A 17,880-nucleotide genomic window follows, 5' to 3' on the forward strand; every position below is an offset into this window, starting at 1 on the left:
GCCTAGGATGAGGATTTTGAAAGGCTAGTTACGAAAGAGATGAATGCCCAGAGGTGAGAGGGAAAAATGAGTGGAAGAGCAGGAATGAAAAAGCATTGGGAATGTCTTATGGAGTCTCTCTTTTCACTGGCTCAAGACTGCTCTAGAGTGGTTCTCTCTAGCCCTTTGTGAGAGGAAGGGTTTGCCAGTTCAAAGAATGGAAACAAGACAAGATTATGGGCTGATTTGGATGAGTTTGTGGACTGTTTTCATGGCTGAGTTTATGGCTATGTGCATGGTTCAGTCAGATGCATGTGTAAGGCCTCATGGATGTATAGACTTAGTAGATTAGAGGAGATAACAGTGTGGTGTTCTTGGGACACAAGGCTGTGTAACCTCTATGCTAAGAGGTCCTGAGGATTGGCAGATTGGACTTGCAGACATACGAGCCATGAATGGCCATGTTGTAATCATCTAAATCTTTTCCATTGAAATTGAATAAAGAAATACCGAAAGGGGGCGCCAAGCTTTGGGACCAACAAGTGTCGTTCTCTTTCTTGTTTTGGAGCACTCTAGCTCCTCTTTATTTGTTTATTAGCTAGACTACAATTGGATTGGTGACTGCTAGTCTACCGCACTTTGGTTTCTACCAGAGGCCGGTTTCAGTGAAGGTAAAATGTAGCATTCATAAGCATTTACAGCATTCATATTCAGTCTAGAACAGTCCCAAGAAACAGCCCCTCTCTCAGCCTTAGCTTTGCATCCCCTTCTCATTCCATTGGGAAGAGTGCGTAGGCTTGAGATTGGACATCTTTGTAAAGCAGTGTACAATTCAACCCAACACTTGGTCTTCAGAGGTCTTGCGTTTGGCTTATCGTCAATCACACTGTCAGTCTCTTTAAAGATAATAAAGCAAATACTATCTTAGTATAACGAGATAGGGAGCCCTTTAGTGGGTAATTCGGGACCCCATACGGTGTACAGTTCTCATCTCTCTCTCATATCTCTTTGAAGTTTGAAGTCTTAAAAGTGGATTGCTAAACTCGCGAAACTCAAGATATAGAAGACGGTGTGATCATTTGTGTGACAGGATCCTCCAATACGAATACTTCTGCTCCGTGATGAAAAAACCAGGCTCAAGAAGATGAAGGATAAAGAGCGCTTATTCCCTAAGTTGAGCATGCGCTACTATGGACCTTTTTAGGTATTGGAAAAGATTGATGAGGTAGCCTATCATTTGAAGCTACCAGATCACTATAGGATTCACAATGCATTTCATGTGAGTCTACTTAGACATTTCTGTGGGGATGTGCCTGAGGATGTATCAGATGAGGCTCAGCCAGAAGTAGAGGAACTTGATGAGGTTCTTATTCCCGAGCAAATACTGGCACATAAGGAAAGGAAGGTACGAGGTAAAGTTTCCCGTCGATATCTTGTGAAGTTCAAGAACTATTCACCGATGAATGCGAAGTGGATGGAGGGTGGTGACTTAGCAGATTCACCTCAAGTATTGCAGCTTTATCTTGATGCTGGAGCTGACTCATGCTTACGGCTCATTCAGGTTCAGCAGAGCATACGTCTGGAGCATTGCCTGATGCTCTGTAACTATTTGGCCCTCGTAGCTCTATTTCACATGATGAAATCCATGCCCAGACACCAGACAGGTGGAAGAAGACATACAGATAGGGTCCATAAGGATTGACTAAGAAAAAGCACCATTCTTGGTCAAAAAGCAAGGAAAAAGCAAAAAAGTCAAATAGGGTTGACCGCGAGCCAAGGGCACCATTGGAAAGAGGAGACTGAGCCGGACCAAAAAGCTAAAAAGCGCTTTCTCAAAAAGCAAGGTCCTAAAGCCAGAAAAGCAAAGCACCAAAAGTTGAGTAATATTTTATTAATAAAAGTAAAAAGAGAAAAGCAAAGCTTAAAAAGGCAAAGCAAAAGCATGAAGGCTTTTTGGCAAAAAGCAGGGTCTCTTACAAGTATAAAAAGGATTGAACTTCTCTTGTAGTACCATGAACAAGATCATTGAAGATTGAAGAAGATCGTGGAGTATAAGTGGATATCATTATGATCATGAAAAGCTTCTTCTTCGCCCCATCAACACCTTCTCCAACATGCTTTTCAGATGTACGGTCAGCCCTAGACTTGTATGGGCATATGCATGGGCAATATGGACGCATGTACGAACATGTACGGAGCTGTACGGTCATGTATGGATAGAAATTTCAAAAACCCTAAAACTGCTCCAAAAACCCTAAAAACTGCTTTTTGGATGTTTTTATCGCCCAAAAACCATTAAAACAGGTTTTATATCAGTTTTCTTGCGAGAAAGAGATTTTCCATGGTTTTCTTCATGGTGGGTGAGGCTATAGGAGTTGTGGAGATTACTCATGGGATGAGTGAGTGTTTCTTGGACTTGGACATATAGCTTGGACATGGAACATGAAGCTTGGACATAAACATGGAACTTGGACATATAGGTTGGGCATGAAGCTTGGACATGAACATGGAACTTGGACTTGAATCTGGACTTGGACTTCGACTTGGACTTCGACTTGGATTCATTGGATTTAGATTTGGATATTTGGATTTGCCGGTGAGAGATACTTATGGGTCATCCCCGTGGTGTGCTCGACATCAGAGATCTTGTACGTCGACGTCGACATCGACATCGACATCGACATCGACTTGGATATCCTACATCGGCATATTTGTTTGTTTTGTATTCATTGATTATATTGATCGTGGCCAGCGTACTCGTGGATTGTTCCTAAATAGATTCCTGAAAGGGAGCGGGGCCTGTTCCCCGCTCAATGTGGTGTACTGTGCAAGATCCCCATTCCCTTTTCTCTCTCCCCTCTCTCTCTTTATATTTTTATCTCTTGGACACGTGGTTAAGTCTGTCTCACTGCACGCCTCGCTGGGCTTACATGCTCAAGAGGGGGATAGCACCTCCACTCCCTTGATACAGACAGGCTCAGATGTCATCTAGAGGTCGCTTGGTGCAGCCTTTGTCTCAAGAGGGGGATAGCATCTCCACTCCCTTGATACAGACAGGCTCAGATGTCATCTAGAGGTCGCTTGGTGCAGCCTTTGTCTCAACCGAAGGTAATGACAGCTGACAGTACATCTGCTTATGGGATTTCTATGATATATGTGTGTACCAGTCACATTGGATGTTGTGGTTATGTATGGTTCACAATGGTATACAGCTTGGGCTATTACTACACCATTGAATGTTGCTACATATGTATGGCTGAGAGAGATTGGGATGCTAATCTTGCCATATTGTACTTTTCACTCTCGTTTGGATCACATGGCTGATATCTTACTGTATTAGGCAGCCTTTGTTATCAGTGTGGTTCTGCATTGGATGTCGTGCTGTATCGCCAAGATGCAATCAAGGACGCTTGCCATTTTTCAAGAGGGGGGTATGTCATGAAGAGGGGGGTATGTCATAACCCTATGAATTTGTGGAGCGTATGTGTGAGCAATGTGGTCGGTGTGCAAGACATATTTTTAATGTTCATACTTGGAGTCAAGGTGATCCTAGGGGCAAGGGTTTTATTAAAACAACCCCATGTGTGGAGGGGACTAAAGTTTTATTAAAACCTCAAGAGGGAACAAAGGGTTAAAAACCTTGAAAATAAAGGAATACTCTTTTTGGAGAGTCGTGACCCATTTGGGGGAGGCATACGCTATTATTGGGGCTTCTTTTGGGGCAAGTCGACTGCAGTTGTGCTGCTTTTCTCTCACGTTTCTGGAAGGCTGGCAGGGAGTTTTGCTAGGCGCACACTGAATTCTCTCTCACGCTCTTGTGAAGGGCGAGGCAGGAGACAGAAGACTGGCTAATTCTATCCTTGGCGGCACACAGTCAGGCTACAACATACGTGCGTGGTTTTTCTCTGAAAAAGCTGGTCGGCTGGGCACACAGGACAGAAACGATCTTCTCTCTCTCTTTGGCGACAGCTGGACAGCACGTGGGCAGGCAGTCTTCAGGTGAACCAGCTGTCCCTTTGTGAGTAGGCCGTCGGCCAAGACAGCAGGGCAGCAGGTTTCTCTTTTCTTTTTCTTCTCTCTCTCTGGGGAAGGTGACACAAGGTCTGCAGGTTTTTCTCTCTCTCTCTCTCTCTCTCTCTCTCTCTCTCTCTTTGCGAGTAGGTGGGACTTTAGAAGGTGCACAACCGAGTCCCTCTTTCCACTAGTTCGAGACTGTTTTGGAGGTGCTCCTCTGGCAAGGGTTTGGCAGTTCGGAGGGTGGAAATAGGGCAAGTTTTTGGACTAATTTGGAAGAGTCTACGGGCTAATGTATGGCTGTGTTTTTGGCTATGTGCATGGGCCAGTTAGATGCGTATTCCGTTGGGTAGGAGGGAAGCTAGCCTGAACACACACACACACACACACAAAAAACCTCAAGCACAGAGAAACGGGAGTGCTGGAAAAGATGTACTCAATAATGATATGAAATGAAAGTACAAGTGAGTACTAAAAGGCCTAGGGCTAAGTGCCCAACACACATAAGTGTGTTCACATAGGGAAAAAACCTGTGTCCAGTCACAGGGAAAAAGATCCCGTGAGTGCTTGCTGGGTTCACACCTGAACTAGACATGACTAACAAACCCCCCTCAAGTGAATGGTGTGAACGGGTAGCAGCAGGGTGACAAAGTTGTGAATGCTGCCCTGCACTATGCTCCACAGTAAGAGTGAACTTCAGTGCTAATGGAAAAAGCAAGCACTATATGACGGGAAAAAGGAGAATCCCCAATGTCATAGTGCTAATGCTAGAGCACAGTAGTACATAAATGCATCACCAAAAATGCATGGCAAAGATTATGTGGACATCAACCGCATCAAATCAAGAGGCATCACATAATACCTCCCTGAAGGCAAGCATCCAAATGCCAAGTTGAACTGCATGTAATCCACATCAATGCTCTGTAACTGCACCAGTGATAAGCATAAGAAGAGGTAGCAGATATATAAAGCAACAGGATCCAGAAGTCATGCCTGTGAGACATGCAATGTAAGCTACAAAAGTGAAACTCGTCAATGGAGTTCCTTGAACTTTGTTCCCGTGAAGGTCATGGAAGGAAATGGTTCTATTGTGACAGTGTATGTCACAATGGTAGGACTGATGAGGAAAAAATCAACAATGGTAGGGTTGATAAAAGTTCAGCAATGGGAAAAGCTGTAAATGGGGAGAAAAAGTGGGGGCTCGAGGTGGGCATCAGCCAATGCTATGAGAGGATAGGTAAACTCTCAGCGATGCCATGATCAGTGGCATGCATGGCAAGTGTAAAGATACATAATCCCACAATAAATAATGTACATGTGACATGTCAAAACCATGAGAGCAAGCCAACACTGGCCAAGTGTGTAAAAGGCACTCCCAGTAAACATCACATGTGAGAAAGTGACAATGTCAACACTGAAGAAACAATGCCGCTGCAAGGGAAAACAGCATAAAAGGCATCTCCAGTAGACATCACATCAGAGAAAGCGTCTAGCATAGACCAGCATAAGGGTCAACAAGCATTAGTGACCATGAGGCATCACCAATTGCATGTGGGCAAGTCAAATCTCCCCCTGAAATGCATTTGCCAGACAATGCATACCATGGAGTACAGACTATAGAGCATAGTCATCAAAAGTAATGGCATCAGAAGACATCTGTGCAGGCGATGAAGATGTAAGGGTCAAGGTTGACACGTGTAGCCAAACTGGCCTGATTTGCACCTGTGGAAGAAGATGTCAGCTTCCTCTTTTTTTTCACTCTCAATACGCTTCCTGCATTCCTCTATGGTGTGCCCTGTTTTCTTGCAATAATTACAACGCTTTTTCTTTTTAGGTTTGTCCTCTGTCTTGGGAGGATCCGATGGGCTAGGTTTAGGCCCAGATCTATTCCCACGAAAGGGAGTAGCCATTGCTGACTCAACAGACATCATGTTGTTCCTGTTGGAACGAGATTGCTCTTCACTGAGCAATCAAAAATGACCATGCATTGCTAGAGCCAACAACCGCAAAGTGGTGCCAAATGTCTGATAAGAGTCAAGCAAATTACGCAAAATTGTCTGAACAAGATAGCTATCTGTGTCAAGACCTCATCAATGTTGATGAGCTGCTCTCGTAGGTCTTTCACATGGGTAAGGTACTGATCGATAGAGTCACCCTCAAGCAAGCTTGCCCCAAAGGTAAGCTATAGGAGCCTCATTGTGACCTGAATACAACGCCACCAAGGTATCCCAAGCACCCTTTACAGTGGTGCAGGAACAAATGTGCGGAATGATATGCCTGATTGCCGTTTCAGATCTAGAAAGAAGTCATGGGAGGGAGTCGTGTGCCTGGAAGCACCACTGGCAAGAATCCATTCCCGAGTATACTTTGCGGTGAAGCCAACTGTCTCCTTGCTCGAAGAAGATGAAGCATCCGTCTAAGTGCACAAAGGTTGGAGTCTTTGCAGTTGAAGCTGAAGAATCAACACTCTTCCCAGTCCTCTTGGGACACTTCCTCCAATAGTGGCCTTTCTCGCCACAATCATTACAGGTCCTCTCGGCCTTCAGTTTCTCTCGGTGTCTGAGTCGGGCTTCTTCTCAGAAGACTTCTCCGATGAAGCCTTCCCTTTGCCCTTGTTGTTGTTATTACGACCTTTCCACTGTTAGCCAGTTAAGGCCTCAGAACCTCCGCCCTGTGGAGGGTTCATGAATTGCTCTTCCTAGTCCAAGACCATGGGCACAAGCTCCTCCCATGTGATGGTGCTGAGCCTGTCACTGGTAATCAACGAAGAGTAAAAGGCTGAGTACTGAGAGGGCAAATGTGACAGCAACGTTATGGCCATATCCTCTGATGATATCTGGAGAACTTCCTGTTGAAGAGCTTGCAGCTTGTTGATGTGCTCTCGCATCATCGACCACTTTGCAAGATTCATCATCCGCATCTGGACTTCCAAGGAGATTCTCTTCATGGGTGATACCCTATTGTAGAGAGAAGCCAAATGCTGCCAAATACCTCTGGCCAGCGTCATATGCTTGATATGATTGATTACGTGTGGTGTGCAATTGAGGAAGAGGAAAGAACGGACTCTGGCATTGACACGATCCCATAACTGTGCCTGTGCTTCCCGTTCCTTTTTAATAGAGGGTAACTCCCCTTCCTCTAACTCCGGCCGTGGAACCCCAACAACAATGAAACACAAGTCATAAGACTCCAAAACAGATTTCATCATTACCTTCTATATGCCCTAGTTGTTCTCGTCCAACTGACGGTCCACTGGGAACATGGGGAGTGTCGGGATCTTCACGTGCTTCTCAGCCATCTCAAGTAAATCTGCCATTGCGGGGGTGTAACTGAAAAGGAAGGGTGGGTGGGAAAAAATGAAGAACTAAACCTGCAAGTGGCTGTCCAGCAACAAGGCCCGCCTTTCGCTTGCTTCTCTTCCCGTACGGCCTAAAACAGTCCTCCAATCAGCCCTAGAAACAGCCCCCCTCTTGCTCACACAGTTCCCAAGATCTTGCAAGAGCCTAGAGCTCTGATACCATGTTAGAATATATGCAGCGGAGATGAAGACAAGATCTGAAAACACCTAGAGCAAGTACACAGCAGAAAAACACAGAAATGAGAGAGAGAGAGAGAGAGAGAGAGAGAGAGAGAGAGAGAGAGAGAGAGAGAGAAGTGTATTACTCTGCTATATACACAAGAAAATCCCAGAGTACAAGATATGGAGTGTGGGGGGCAAGGGGCCATTTTATATGGCCCCAGGCAACTAGTCGGCCTGCTGAAAAACAGCCGACAACCCTCATAGCTGCCCACGACCTGCACCCTCCAGTCGGCAGTAGCAGAGTAGACACCTGTCGGCCAGCATACAGGGGAGAGCCTAGGGGCAGCAGAGCAATCATACAACCCTCCACACCAAGGGAAAAAATAGGGAGAGGGGGGAAAAATAAGAAAACAACTAAATCGGGCGGGCACACGCACAACAGAGGCCCTAGTGTAAATATATAGACAGGAGATGACTGCTAACACTTTATTCATACCCAATTGGGTGATTGGAATAATCCCTCTCCTATCTTCTCTTCAACATTGAAGTTAAACGCACCAAAGTGGTTAACGGCACACCTTAATCACGCATCTTGTTAGCCAAATAACACGAGGTTTCTCTCCTCTGAGCATGAGCTGTTTGCAAATACAATGACCTTATCTAACAAGTCAAACTGGGCTCACATGCCAGACCTCACACAATATGACTAAAGAGCCTTATTATTAATGCTCGTAAATGCAGTATGACCATAGTTGTTACGAGGCGCGCCTCTAACGGTTAGAGGCGTACGACTCCCTGATCGAGGCGTCCACATTTTTTTTTTTTGCTGGTTTCCCAGGGCTTGGAATCAAAAGATTGATTCCTTCTTTCTACGAACTGGATTTCAGAGATCAGCTGCAGATCTTGGTGTTGATCATCTTTTATGTGGATGACCTCATTCTCACTGGCGGTCATGTGGAGCACATTGCAATGACGAAGGTTGCCTTGTCAAAGGAGTTGATTTAGGCTTAGCCCACTTCTTCTTGGATTGGAGATCTGGTAGACCGAGAGGGGTTCTTTCTCTCTCAGCAGTGGTATGTCCATGAGTTGCTTGAGGCCTTTGGGATGGAGACCTCAAGCCTATCACGTCACCGATGGACCCGAACACAAAGCTTACAGTGAATGATCCTTGTGAGCTAGTCGATGCTTCTCTGTACCAGAAGCTGGTTGGTTCATTGATCTGGTTGCTGAATACCAGATTGGACTTGAGCTTTCCTCTGGGGCTGTTGAGCTCGTTCATGCAGACGCCTTTGAAGTCTCATCGGGACGCAGGATTACAGATCTTGCGGTATCTGCAGGGTACAAAGGATCTTGGACTCTTCTACGACACTGGAGGTGAAACGAAGGACCGAGTTCGACTCCAAGGTTGGAGTGACTCAGATTGGGGAGGAGATCCAGTTTTACCCTCGGCTCAGGACCTCGGCTCAGGATTGTTTCATGGAGCAGCAACAAGAGGCACCAACTATTGCCTTATTGTCTAAGGAGGCAGAGTACCGGGCTGCTTGTGGTGCTGCTTGCGAGGTTGTGTGGCTGCGGAGGTTGCTTGGCGAGATTGGGTTTCCACAGAAGGAGCCCACGGTCATCCAATGTGATAACCAAAGCTGTATCGCTATTGCTCCTCGGAACCTGATCTTCCATGCGTGGACCAAGCACATAGAGATACAATATCACTTTGTTCGTGAGAATATCTTGGCTGGTGACATCTTGCTTCTTTATTGTTTGACGGAAGACAATGCGGTGGACCTCTTCGCAAATTGTCTACCTCAGGCTATGCTCTGGCGGCACTCCAGCTCACTGGGGTTGGTTCCACATCCAGGAGCTGAGAGGGGATTTTAGCAGTCATCTCCTGTGTGTACACTACACCGGGGCCTCTGTTGTGAGTGTGCCCGCCCGTTTTTAGTATTTCCCCACTCTCCATGTATTTTCCCATTTTTCTCTGAGGTGTGGAGGGCTGTCGGCTAACTTCTGTTGTTGGCCGACTGTAGATGTGCTACCCGACCTGGTTAGGTGTCCTGGCCGACTGCGGGCACTTGGTCGACTGGCTCTTTTGTTGGTCGTGAGCTTTTGCTGCTGTTGGCCTGTTTTAGACTGGCCGACCAGGAGCCTTGGGCCATATAAAATGGCCCCTTTCCCCCCACACTTCCTAGTTTTGTATTTCGGGTTTTTCTTGAGTGTATATAGCAGAGTTACACAGCTTCTCTCTCTCTCTCTCTCTCTCTCTCTCTCTCTCTCTCTCTCATTTGCGTTTTGCTCTCTACAGCAGTCGTCTTCATTTCCGCTGTGCATTCTGACAACATATACCTCCTCGTGTAAGTCACCATTCAAGAAAGCAGTTTTGATGTCCAACTGATGTACATGCCATCCATGATGTGTTGCCAATGCAATGATGGACCAAATGGTGGTCATACGAGACACAGGTGCAAAAGTCTCATCATAATCTATGCCCTTTTGCTGAGGATAACCTTTGGCAACAAGCCTTCCCTTGTAGCGGTCAATGCTACCATTTGCTTTTCATTTCAACTTGTAAATCTACTTCATACCAAGGACCTTTTTGCCATGAGGCAAATCGGCCAAATACCATGTCTCATTCTTGACTATTACTTATCCTGCATAGCATGCATCCAATGATCATCTTTTTGTGCTTCTTTGAAGGAAACAGTCTCCTCTTCATTGCACAAGGTGCTCATGAGAGCATGATCAACAAAGTGCCCAGATGCATGGGGAGAACTTGCACGCGTTCTCCATGGCAAAGGAGCCTCAACATGGCTGTCCCTTAAGGTTTGCAACAGCCAACAAGGTACGACTTTAGCTTCGTGCATGATTGTCCTTTCCTCTGCCATTGCATCATCAACATTTGCGTGAGCAATGGGCTGAACATTAGGTATGTCTAGCTGCTGATTTTCAGCTTGTATGGGCTGATTTCCAGCCATAGGCTGTGTTCAAATGCCCAACACTAGGTAAATATGTACCATACAATGGAAGAAGAGTATCAAAGAGATCTTGTGAGCCTACATGTTTGCACTCAAGCAAGCCACATCTTTGCTCACCATAATCCATTGTGAGGCAGGATGGTAGAGATAGTACGCTTTTCTCTCTGAACTGTAGCCCACAAAAATGCATTCATTGCCTTATCATCAAGCTTCGTGTGATGTTGCTCAGGCACAAGAGCATAAGCCAAGCATCCAAATACATGCATTATGAGCCACTGATGGCTTCCTATTATGCCAAGCTTCGTAAGGAATGATGTTCTGCAAAGTCTTTGTTAGACAGCTGTTAAGAACATAGGTTGCACACATCACAACTTCCATCCAAAACTTGTGAGGCAAGCTTTGGCCTTTGACTATACATTGTGCCATCTCCATGAGAGACCTATTTTTTCTCTCAGATACACCATTTTGCTAAGGTTTATAGGGCACGGTACATAGATGCTGAATGCCTCTTTCTGACAAATATGCATTAAACTCTATGGACATGTACTCCCTGCCTCTATCTGTACGTAGTGTCTGAATCTTACATCCAGATACATTTCAGCCGTGAGCTGAAAGTGCTTAAAGCACATAAATACCTCTAACTTCTGCTTCATAGCATAGACCCAGCGAAATTTGGAAAGGTCATCAATGAATGTAACCAAGTAGAGACAATATCCAATGGATGGTGTCCTCATTGGACCGCATACATCACTATGTACGGGCTGCAATTTCCGAGCAGCCCTCATTGAACCATCCTTGGGAAATGGTGCCCGATGCATTACTAGACTAGCAAAATTCAAGTGACCAAACCGAGCACCCAAAGCTCTGCATCTGTCACACTAGATGTACTAGACATTGCATGTGCATCATATGCAACTCTCTCATACGCATGGAGTCTATAGAGACCATGACATAAAGTACCGGCTGCAATAATAATATCCCCATCACTGCAAGCATGTACAATGCATCTGTCATCCATAAAACGGATCACTAGGTTGGACCCAGCAATGGCGGAAACTGACAAGAGATTCTTCTTGCTACTTGGTACATATGATACATGATAGAGTGATCGTCCCACCATTTGAAGCAGTGAGCACAATCTTTCGAACTCCTTCGATAGCATGCCCTGGCTTCCGGTAGTAATTACATTTACCCTTCTTCTTGGGCTTCTCGCGGTCACCCTTCTCTACGTCTTGCTAGAAGAGGCAGCTGTCCCACCTTTTAGCCTTGTAGCCACTGGCAATGGATGCCTTGCCTTTAGCTTTGCCTTGAGCGGCAAAAGCCTGATCACCCACCCTCATTCCCGACTTGTTCATCGGGGATTTCTCCTCTTGGAGAAGCAAAGACACTAGCTCATTAAAAGAAAAGGCATTTGCATAACCTTTCACGAGTAGCTGAAGTGTAGTAACAAAGCTCTGATAGGTGTTAGGCAATGCATTGAGGATGGTAGTGACAAGAGAACTGTCGGGAATAAGCTCATCAATGTTTGCAAGCTGTTCTCGAAGATCTTTCACCTTTGTGAGATACTCATCCATATGCAAAAGGTCCAGCTGCTTTTTTAAGTAGGCCACATGAGCCTTATTGCGCACATGATATAGTGCTGCAAGGGTAGACACTCAATATCTACTGAAAGGCAACCTTGAGAGATGCCCAGTGACCCACTGATGACAAAGACCTGCAAGTGTATCGAAATGATAGTGTAGGGATAGAAAAGTTATTTGAATAGAGACTTGACGACCAAAATGGACCCCATTGATAGGAGCCGGGATATCGTATGTCGATGCCGATGCATGAAAGGGCTCGTTTCAGCTCTGTTTTCGGAAAAGCTGAAAATTTGCAGAAGGGTTTTGATGGCCTTAATGGGCTCCTATAATGAAGTTCTTCGGCTTCTGAGACCCAAGAAATGATGAAGAATACACAATGTAAAAACATTCGAAAAATTTTGACTTCTAAAAATGGGCACTGCAACAGTGGCACCGGTGGCGGGCGGAATTGGTGGCTCAGCCGTCTAATTGGCATTGCTAGGATGGAGGAGGCAGAGTTGGCCAAATCGGAAAATTGACTAGGGGCTTCTTTAATTCAGATGTGGGCGACTATGGTTCTATAAGCGGTCAGGCAGCGGCTGCGGGCAAGCTCCAAGATGGAGCTTATGCTTCTTTAGTGGGGGCGGAAGGCCCTTTAGAGCCCTTTGGTAGGGCTTCCCAAAGAGGAAGCAAGTCCCAAAGTGAAGCAAGCTCCACGACTCCTTGCCCACGAACTGCTGAAGAGGAAATTAAATCCCAATTGCTGTAGCCTCTGCTCTGATACCAAATGTCGGAGAGATGCTGCAGCCAAACATAGAAATCCACACACATAGTCAAAGAAGCACAGTCGTGAGAGTACAAGGAGGCACACAAAGCAATGTTATGGATTATGTGCAAAAGTACAATAATATGTGAACCCTGTAGTGAAATAAGGGCCGGTTCACAAGAGCTTGGGGGAAAAAACCTCTCCTAAAGAGAGTAAAAAGTGCCCCGGCATGTCCTAGTGTTCACACACCACTCCCCATACGAGCCTACGACATAGATGTCAACAAATGCTAATCAAATTGAGCCAGACACAAAAGAAAAGGAGAGAGACCTTATCTACTATATATTGAAAAACATGATATATTTAAAATGATGAACTTGGATCTTGCTCATGCATACCTATCTATTGATGCATACAAATGCTTACTGGCTGTCCTCCACTTGTGCATGGTTTAATCCACATGAGGGCTTCTTGGACTTGCTGTTTTAGAGCTTCTATTATGATTGAAGGGCCTTGGTTGCTGCTGCCCTTGGTATTGGCTTGAGAACCTCTGTATATAAATGGTTATGAATGACCCTTGACCTACCTTGATATAGGGAATTCATAGCAAGTCGGGCTCAGGCCGGCCAGGGCTTCTATGACCCCAAAAAGTCATTCAAAAGATCTTTTATTGTGTTCATATTGTGCCCAACTTGTGTCTCAACTATAGTCTGTGTCTTGGGCACCTCGAAGTGCCTATTGGGCTGCCAAAACTGCCCAAATCAGGCCATATTCTACCCCCTACTTTGCCAAGAAGGCGGTTGCAAGTAGGAACCATGTCCACGTGGCACTCACATGGGTGATGCACGTGACAATAGCCCTGCCCCCTTAATTTGCTTTGCTCTTGCTAATTTGTTTTGCTCTCGCCCTTTTTGATTTACAATTGGATTGTATTAGTTTTTGGGCATTGCCCTTCGCTTCGTAGGCACTCCTCTCTTATTTAGAGTTGCCAGGTTGTATATGTGTTTCTCCCAATATATATATATTTTTCTTAAATAAAAGGTATATCCCACAAAGTTTTTAAAGCAAACTTTGTCCCACAGCTGAATGTAAAAATAAGGTGATGGAAGAATCCCATAATTGACCATATGTAGGTTATAGAGGAGTTGCAACCACTTTGGATAACCTACAAAGGCTTTTTTATTTGCCACCCATGAAGAATACTATTGACTATGCAGCACTTGTCAAATGGCAAAGTTTGATAGACATAAAACTCCAGGACGGCCCATGCCTCCTTCAATTTCAAATTTTGATTTTGAAATTATTGGAAGTTCGTTGTTTAATTATAGTAAATGCAATAGATATGCACTGATGCCTCCTACACTGTATGTTTTGAACTGATTTATCATCATACCAATCAAAGGTATGTTTGTTTTGCTCTTGTTTTCTGATATTGAGCCCACGATTTTTTACCTGCTTGGCAGAACTTCTGCCGTTTGTGATTCCGCACAGGGCCCAGACATCAGTATGTTGGCTGGTACAACCACTTTCAAACCCAAGGCATGCCAGTGGAAGCACCTCTGTTCGACTTCTCAAGCAATGCTCGATCCTCCCAAACCTAGGTGAACAATTTGTTACTCAAGCTCCTATTCTTTTGTTAATCTTTAATACAGTTTATTTTATGAACTTTATATACAGTATATTTTTTGTCAAGTTGCTAATAAGAACATAAGTGCTACACAATTATGTACCTATAATTCACGAGCTCTTGGCAAGCTTTCACTGAAAGAAGTGTAGTCAAAGATTTATGTTTTTATAGTCATGGAACCAATACAAGATACATAGGACGTGGTAGGGAATTTTCTTCAGCCAGTTGTTCCAGATGAGGAGGGAGCTGAGCCCATTCTGTGCCTGTGAATAGCTGGATGAAGGCTGTTCCCAATTGTCATGGACAGGAAGGAGCCTAAGAAGTGAGCAGGCTTTCAAATGTTCATTGGTTCATGTCTGGCCTTGAAAATTCCAAGCTTATGATTGGTTTTCATCTCACAAAAGCACACCTTTTCAATTGCAGAACAGGTTTAGATTGACACTTGAAATATGAGCTAAGCCTGGATTGCTTGGTGTCTGGGCATGACTAGCATGTGATAATCCTTATTTGTCAGTCAGAAAAGATGACAAAGGAGGTATTGAAGCGAAGGACACCTGTATCAGAATGTTCGTATTGGCTCATTCAAGAAAGTGTTGAAAAAACATGTTGGAGGTTGTAAACTCATAACTGATGACAAAATGACTGGTTTGAAATTATAAACTCGTTTATTGATGATAAAGTGCCTGGTTTTTGATTTTCTGTAAACTACAGGGAAGTGCATGTGTGGTGCCTTTTCCCCAATGAAGTACATCAATCAAGCTTGTTGCGTTTGTATGAAAGCATTCTACCCAATGAAGAAAGAACCCATGTGTTTCAGGCAAAGAGCAAGAAGGTGCAGCAGGAGTACCTCTTAACACGTATCTTAGCACGCACTCTACTTGCTAGATGTATGGGCCTTACAAGCAAGCAATTTGTCACATTTACTTGCTGGATGTAATGGGTTTCTTGTCACTGCTTTAAGTACCCGTTCACTTTCCTTTTGAAGACACTAGATGAATGCCTTCTTTTTGCAGATACAGGGAATCTAGTAAACCCTAGCACTCTGAAGTTTGAGAGGAGCAGTTTTGGAAAACCACAGGCAAGATTTCTTTATGCCTTCGTTGGTCTTTCATGCATGTTTCTCACATCGCTTTATCATTTTCTCTTTGTAAAATGTTTTTAAGGGTGGCTTCTCTTTGACGGAACATTTTTGTTTAAACACATTTTTAGGATTCATTATGATCTACCTGAACTAACTGTTTCACATGCCATTGTCAATAATCTATTGATATTCTGATGTCAACACACCAGATTGTATGGCCTTCACATACTGCAAGTGGACAGTTATGGCATCCACCAAAATTAAGCTTCAATCTTTCTCACACACGATCTCTGATTGCTTGTGTAATCACAGGTGGCTTTCAGGTAGGTCTAGAAGACTTAATGCTTCTCTTTTTACAAGTTAGAACTTGTCTGCAGAAGAAGTTCACATTTTCCAGTTAACTGTCTTGATCTGGTATGCTCATAAGTAATGTAGAAAAGTTTCCAGTTCTGGGATATTCTTATGGATATTGTCAAAGCTTTAAGAGAGTACATGCCATCAACTATGTCGTATTGACCTTTAATTTGTACTCAATGCATGTAATGTTTAAGTTCAAGATTCCCAAGTATTGACCTTTAATTTAAGGTTTGCTCACGATCAACTATGTTGTATTTGAAGGGTCTGAGCTGTTAGGGTTAAAAGGTACTTCAACAGGAGGCGTGAGAGTGAGAGAGAGGAACACACGACTGCTCATATATTGATTGTTATAAAATGAAGTACAATAGCCACATAAAAGATGTGACCTAAAAGGTGTGTTCACATGGTCTGGCCATAAAGTGTGCCAGGTGGACCAATTCACTTATAAACCATTATAAGTGAAACTAAGCTAAAACTGGGGGAAAAAACCTCCACTAACTGAAGTAAAAAGTGCCCCAGTAACCTACTGATGATCACTAGCACTCTCCTGGGTGCATACACAGCATAAAACCCAACAAACCCCCCTTGAGTGATATGTGATCACTTTACATCATCCACCAAAAGGAAACAAATTCAAAGCAGTGCGGAATGCTTCGAATTTCGGACGTGATAATTGGTGAAGATGTCTGCCACATTCTGATCTGTAGGGCAGTAAATCAGACTGATATCACCTGCTTGGAGTCTCTCCCGAACAAAGTGATAGTGAATCTCAATGTGTTTCGTGCGAGCATGAAACACAGGATTCCTGGCCATGGCAATGGCACTCTGACTATCAGTATAGATAGGTGTAGGCTCCTCCACTGAAATATCCATATCAGTCATAAGACGACGCAGCCAGACACACTCAACGGTAGTAGTGTAAGCTGCTCTGTACTCTGCCTTACAAGACGAAGTGGCCATTGTGGTCTGTTTCTTGCTTAGCCAAGAAATACATGAAGAGCCAAGAAAGAAACAATTTCCACTAGTGGAATGTCTGGTATCAAAATCACCAGCCCAATCTGAATCGTTGTAAGCATATAGTTGCATGTCACCCCCCTCAGGATAAAGCAATCCAAGAGACAAGGTACCCTGCAAATACCGAAATACACGCTTCACAGCTTGCCAATGTGACAATCGCGGGCTGTGCATGAATTTGCTCAACTGAGATACGGCATACCGAATATCTGGCTGTGTAGTACACAAGGAAATAAGGCACCCAACAGCCTGAGCATATGTAGTGGTATCAAATAAAATACTGTCATCCTGTAGTGACAGTTTCATCCCAGGCTCCATAGGAGTGCTAATAGGCTTGCAATCCTGAAATTTAAACTTCTCCAGAAGTTTAGCAACATACCGAGATTGCAACAACCAATGCCTTTGTTATCCTGCACAAACTGTATGCCCAAATAGTAGTGTACGAGCCCCAAATCAGACATGTCAAATGTCTGTTGCAGTATCTCTTTAAAAGCTGCAATTTTGTCATCATTTGATCCCATGAGCAAAAGATCATCTACATAAAGACTGATGACCAGCAGATCTTTCTCTTCTTTCTTTACATATAAAGTGGCTTATGATGGACTGTTCACAAAGCCTTGAGTGAGCAAGAAAGCATCTATCTTTGCATACCAAGCTCGTGGAGCTTGTTTCAAACCATACAAGTCCTTTTTCAGCCTGCATACTTTCCCTTCATGACCATGTTTTGCAAAACCTATGGGCTGATGTACATAAACTTCCTCCTCGAGGTCCCCATGTAGGAAAGCAGTCTTGATGTCCAACTGATGAACAACCCAACCACGATGTGCAGCCAATGCAATGACACTCCTAAGGGTCGACATACGGGATGTAGGAGCAAATGTCTCCTCATAATCAATGCCCTTCTTCTGTGCATAGCCCTTTGCAACTAGACGGGCTTTGTACCTGTCATCAATGGATTCATCTGCATGCCTTTTCAACTTATAGACCCACT

At 44.3% G+C, this 17,880-nt stretch overlaps 1 protein-coding gene across 1 annotated transcript in view; it reads left to right on the forward strand.

The window, feature by feature from the left end:
• The first annotated feature begins 3,993 nt into the window (after nucleotides 1-3,993).
• The window catches only part of LOC147604550 (uncharacterized), a 58,644-nt gene continuing 44,757 nt past the window's right edge, over nucleotides 3,994-17,880 (forward strand). The window contains exons 1-5 of the mRNA XM_086794576.1: nucleotides 3,994-4,080; nucleotides 14,274-14,411; nucleotides 15,149-15,324; nucleotides 15,451-15,515; nucleotides 15,728-15,841. Of these exons, the coding sequence (XP_086650702.1) occupies nucleotides 14,317-14,411; nucleotides 15,149-15,324; nucleotides 15,451-15,515; nucleotides 15,728-15,841 (450 nt within the window). The 5' untranslated portion in view covers nucleotides 3,994-4,080; nucleotides 14,274-14,316. The remainder of the gene's footprint in view (nucleotides 4,081-14,273; nucleotides 14,412-15,148; nucleotides 15,325-15,450; nucleotides 15,516-15,727; nucleotides 15,842-17,880) is intronic.

Source organism: Cibotium barometz, chromosome 61, assembly GCF_041138505.1.
Source record: "Cibotium barometz isolate CiBa-2024 chromosome 61, ASM4113850v1, whole genome shotgun sequence".
Lineage (NCBI taxonomy): Eukaryota > Viridiplantae > Streptophyta > Polypodiopsida > Cyatheales > Cibotiaceae > Cibotium > Cibotium barometz.